The 5,533-nt window shown below is 37.7% G+C and overlaps 1 protein-coding gene across 1 annotated transcript in view; it reads left to right on the top strand.

The window, feature by feature from the left end:
* The window catches only part of Thsd7b (thrombospondin type 1 domain containing 7B), a 571,555-nt gene that overhangs the window by 208,714 nt on the left and 357,308 nt on the right, over nt 1–5,533 (top strand). The window contains exon 10 of the mRNA XM_029563816.1: nt 3,037–3,140. Within this exon, the coding sequence (XP_029419676.1) occupies nt 3,037–3,140 (104 nt within the window). The remainder of the gene's footprint in view (nt 1–3,036; nt 3,141–5,533) is intronic.

Below are 5,533 nucleotides of genomic sequence, written 5' to 3'. Positions count from 1 at the left end.
CAAGAAGATATTACAATCATGAACATATATTCACCAAACTCCGGTGCACCCAAATTCATAAAAAAAATACTACAGGACTTTAAGACCCAAATTAACCCCAACTCATTAATAGTAGGGGACTTCAATACCCCACTATCTCCATTAGATAGGTCAACAGGCCAGAGACTTAACAGAGAGACATCTGAATTAAACAAAAACATACACACATAATATACATAAGCATGCACATATACATGTATACACACAGGCACACACACATGCACACACACTACAAGGTAACATATTCACTCTGTTCCTATCTTAAAGCTTTCAATAAACAATTAAGAACAAGCTGGGTGGGATGGCATGCAGGCATGCATCTGTAATCCTAGCACTTGGAAGACCAAGGGAAGAAGATCCTGAGTTTAAGTCCAACCTGGGCTGCATAGCAAGATTCTATCTCAAAAAAAAAAAAAAACTCATGCATATTTTCAGAAACTACCAACTGGATAAAATGTTTTTAATAGCATTTTCATTCATTTCTTTGAAATTTTCATGAATGTATGCATTGTATCTTGATCACACCCATGCTCCAAACCCCCTTCTTTTAAAAAAAGAAAAAATGAATAACTTTTAAACTTTATGTGTTCCTTCTGTCCTCCATTTCAGCAAATTTGTAACTATCATTTATAAAAACAGTATCTGAATTTCTATGTCAAGTCATAGCCTTCTAGTCTTTTAAAATTTGAAAGCTTAAAATTTGATTGAAGCATTGTTTTTAACATGCGGTTAGATTAAATTTAATCACTTTGTGATTTATTGACTCATAACAAAAGCTCATGGTTTTAAAATCATATAGTTTTACTAACTCACTAAAACATTCTTTTTCCAAAATACCTAGTGCTTATCCTAATTATTTGAGAAACTGTACCATAAAGCTGTGAGGCTTTAGGGCTCATTTACTCAGGAATATTGTAAATTTGCTTCTTTTTCAAAGAAAGCTCACTTTAGATTCAGGCTGAGTGCCATTGAGAAAGTTCAGTCCTATTGATGCTCCAGCCTGTTGTTCCAATCTGATGGCAGTTCGGGGAAGACCTGGTTAGACACTGGGGTCAGGCCCAGACAGTGTTTTTCCTAACCACATGACCATGGTGGAAACATTGTCTCTAACCATCCTCTTGTGCCATGGGTAAATATTGAAACCTCTGCATCCAACAAAAAAAATGCTCAAGGAAAGAAGCCAAAGAAAAAGTATCCAAATCAGATGTTAGGCATTTTTATAAACCCAGTGCTACTGTAATTAGATGAAATCTCAGAAACCATTGGTAGACTCTCCCACTGTTTCTCCTCGCTATCTCGTAGCACTTCAAGTTCACCCCAGTGCTAAAGCTGGTTCCCACTATTCATCTCCTTCCACTTTCTCAGTTCTGCTGTGTCCAGATCCTATCTAATGTGTGCTTCAAACTATCCAAGTTAGCATAATTTTCTGCTCCTTGTAAAAGATCTTTTAATTCTGAGCACTGTGATTACAATTACATTTTGTTTATCCTACACTGGTTTTAAGGACGAAGTTACCATAAGAAACAAGTTAAAGTGGGCCTTTATCATTCTTTATCTTCTGATTCATCCTTTAACTCCATTAAGGTCATATAGCCACATTTACCAAATTAAAACAAAATTGAAATGCCCATTTAAATTGTCCTGCAAATTTGAGGATCTTCCAGCACATTAAATTAGAAAGTAAAGAGGAAAACAGCATGAGGACCTTTATCTCTGTATGGTATTGGCAATAGGATATACCCCAGAGACAGTCATCAAGTATCCAAGGACCGGGGAATGGTCCAGTCTCAGACTGTCTCTTAATCTGTCTGAACTCAGGTTTATCATCTCAAACCTGAGAGTTTATCAAAGGAGAACTGATGACTCCTTCCATCCCTTTCAGTCTATGCACCAAGCGAAACTAGATCCAATATCTGGTTTCATGTTGGTTTAGGATGCCTATGTAAAGTTAGCTTAATGAACATGAATAACACACAGTGCTTGAAAAGCTGGTCTGAATCCTTCAACAGCTTAGCTATTGTGCTTATACATGTACAAAGTAAATTTATTACTAGGTGAAGTTAATATGTGATTTCATAGTTTGTGACAGGCTTCTGTTTAGCAGTTTCCTGATTTTCCCACAAATACTTCAGCCATTCCCATTAAGGAAGCCACTTGAAGGAGATCATTGATAGTCTTCCTTCCTGTTCCATTTTCTTAAGTGGATCATGAGGGCCAGTGGTACAATGGGTAAAGAGGCTCATGTCTAGCAGAGTCCTTGGTTCATATGTAACAAAGCGTAAAAGCAGGACAAATGCAGGGATAGAATCTGTGGTTAGACTGAGTTTTCTGGAATACTGTGCAGAGATAAGTCCAAGAACACAAGCCATACTCTGTGTGTCCTAAAAATAGAGACTTTTATTAACCTAAGGAAGGGTAACCAGCGAGAAGTCAGGTGACTTCCTCAGAGACCATTTCCTGGGAGGAATGAAAATCTTGGCATTTCATCAGATTACATCCATTCCTCTTCCCTAAAATGAACTTTCAGATAATGTGAGTCCCTAGGGCCACATTTTAAATTTTGTTATATAACTAACAGAAATGTCTGAGTTACTTCTGAATCCTAGAATAACCAATTAAAAAGAAATTGAAGCACAAGAGCATGTATGAAAGTTTGCATCCCAGGCATCCAGATGTCCAAACTATGAAACACCAGTGTTCTAATAGGGCACAAGGATTTTTCTCTTTTCCTCTTTACGTTAAAAAAAAAAGATTGTAAGTTTACAAACAGCCAGGTTGAGCTGTGAGTCCAAAACTTTTCATTGGTACTTTTCTATATGAGCTGAGCTGTCTACCTGGGTGAAAGATGACATCAACTCTTTGCATTCCTGGTGCTTGTTTTCAAATCCAGCTTTTGAACCCTTTGTATTTTTGGATTTCTAATTCATGTACTCCAAATATTTTTCCTACATATTTATCATAATGAAAGTTCTATTCTGTTGTTCTTTGCGCTAACAGGTGGAAACCACAGAAATGGAGCCCTTGTATCTTAGTTCCAGAGTCCGTCAAGCAGGGGATAACAGGCACCAGCGAGTCATGTGGGAAGGGGCTACAAACGAGAGGTAAGGGGAGTTTTAAACAACCACCTATTCATGTATAATTTAAAATCGTGTTACTCTTGTAATGTGTTGCTTACTTTTATTTTTGAGTAAGTTACAATATTTCTGAATTTGAATATTTATATTGATCAGTACATTTACATTTAGCATTAGTGTTGATACTTAAATATCATCCTTTAACCATAACCTTTCAGTGCTCCTGAGAACTAAAGCAATGTAAACAAATATGTATATCTTAGTCATAGCCAGTCTCAATAGCAATCTTGTAAAAGCATGTTGGATATCAGCCAAGAAGTGAAGGAGATGTCAAAATTAGACCTTGCAGTATGTGTTACACTTTGTTTACATTACATGTTTAGGTGCTAATTAAATAATATGAATGAAAGGATAACTCAATGAATCTTAATGATTGTGGATTAAACACAATTATGATATACATGCTTGGTAATATTCATATTACATCTTATATATAAATACACATCATATATATGTAAATATAAAATGTAATATGAATATGAAGGAATTATTACAGCCTCTGGAAGGCATTGTGAATAGGTTTCTGTGTCTGAGTAGAAAGGCCTTTTATTATCAGTATCTGGGAAAAGTGGCAGATCTCTGGAAAGCATTCAAAGACTCATCAGGCTGCTCATTTTTCTGTGCCATCCCTAATCCAGGTGCCAACAATATGAGTTTTGCTAAGAATGTTTTTTTCTGAACGTCTAACCACTTTATCACTAAAGGGATATGTGCAGCAAAATCATAAAATTATTCCCAAGAGCAGGGAGCACCAAAAGTTTCACTGCATATGAACTAGGAGCCGCCTATAACCTCAGCTGCAGTTTGAGAACTTAGAGAGTGAATGAAAACATGGCCAAGTCTGTTGCAGAACAAGATTATTCCCTGCTGTTGGCTGGTAGGATGAAGGCTGAGAAAAAAACAATAGTCTACTGAACAACTCCACAAAAGTACCGTACTCTGCAGAAGGAATTGTGCAAGTGTGTGTGTGTGTGTGTGTGTGTGTGGGGGTGTGGGTGTGTGTGTGTGTGTGTGTGTGTGTGTGTGTGTGTGTGTGTGTGTTGGGCTAGGAACAAAACAGGAGCCTTTGCAATTTGAATGGAGTAACAAGCTCCGCCTCCTAGCTTCACTTTTCACCCTATGCACTCAGGATGCAATCACTCCTGTTCTTCCTGTTCTTGGTGGAGGCTGTTGGTTTATTGTCTGAAGTTGTGGATGATGGAAAACAGAGAGAGGATGGGGAAATGGGGCCTAAACTGAAATCAGGATGGCAAATGTAGTACTGAGTAGTGAATCATATAATCAGTTTCCTTCCTCTGTGTGCTTCGGTGTACTCTAGCTCCCTCTGAAAACCTGGTGAAAGTATGGTTTTCTTTTTCTAAGCAGCAAATAAAGACATTTAAGAGTCAATATTGTCAAAGATGCACCTGCACATTCGATATTCTAGACTGCCCTCCAGAAAACATACCACCCATATAAAAACAGCTCCCTTTTTAATTGCTTAGTATTATATATTAGTGGAGAATAATGAATCTCTAGGTATTTGAAAAGGCATCCATTATGAAAGAAAGCAAAGCTGCAAGAACTAGGAGAGAATAGGAAACTCAACACCAAACTTCCAGGAGCTGAAAAAAGATAAAGTGTGAATAAGGGAAAAAATTATCAAATAATAATACATGAAAATTCCTAGTTTGGAAAAACAATCCAGGTCTCTGGGTTGAAAGAGGTCAAGATGATTAAAAGAGACGTACATCAGGCTCATCGCTGTGATATTTCAGAACACATAGGACAATAATCTGGTCCTCAGACTTTGAGAGTAATTAACAAGGTCATCTCCCAAAAATAGGGCATCAGCTTTGGAAAGTATAAGGGAGCAGAGCAACACTCTCCAGTGTGAAATGAGCACAACCTTCAATCTGAAAGTCCATGTCACAATTCAGTTTCACTCAAAGATCAGGGCAGAATGAAAAACAAATGCAAAAAGCAAAATCCTCTCAAGTCTACCCAAATGCATTCCATCCCAGAGGCATCTGCAAGATGTTTTTCACAAAATAGGAACAAACCAAGAAAATAGGGGCTCCTGCCTGGAAGGAAGGGCATTCTGATTGTGAGAGAGAAAAGGAAGGGCAAGTCCAAGACCAAAGTATTCCAGAAGCCTAGAAACATGCTGTTCAGAGAAAACATGGAACGACCACTACCAGCACTATGAATTTGACTCTGAGGTTTGTATTTCACCACCGAAATGAATCTTATCCATAGGGATTCTCTGTGATTTGCAAAGGCATTGAACTCCCCTGCAAAGGGTTTGTCTGGACTTATTCCATCCATTTGGATGGAGGCCGTATGTATCTGGAAAACTTTAATCTTCTATGTGGAGCCTC

Source organism: Nannospalax galili, unplaced genomic scaffold (assembly GCF_000622305.1).
Source record: "Nannospalax galili isolate Female #2095 unplaced genomic scaffold, S.galili_v1.0 scaffold135, whole genome shotgun sequence".
In the NCBI taxonomy this organism is placed as follows: Eukaryota; Metazoa; Chordata; class Mammalia; order Rodentia; family Spalacidae; genus Nannospalax; species Nannospalax galili.
The sequence above is the reverse complement of the archived record's forward strand: the minus strand, read 5'-3'. Positions and strand labels throughout refer to the sequence as shown.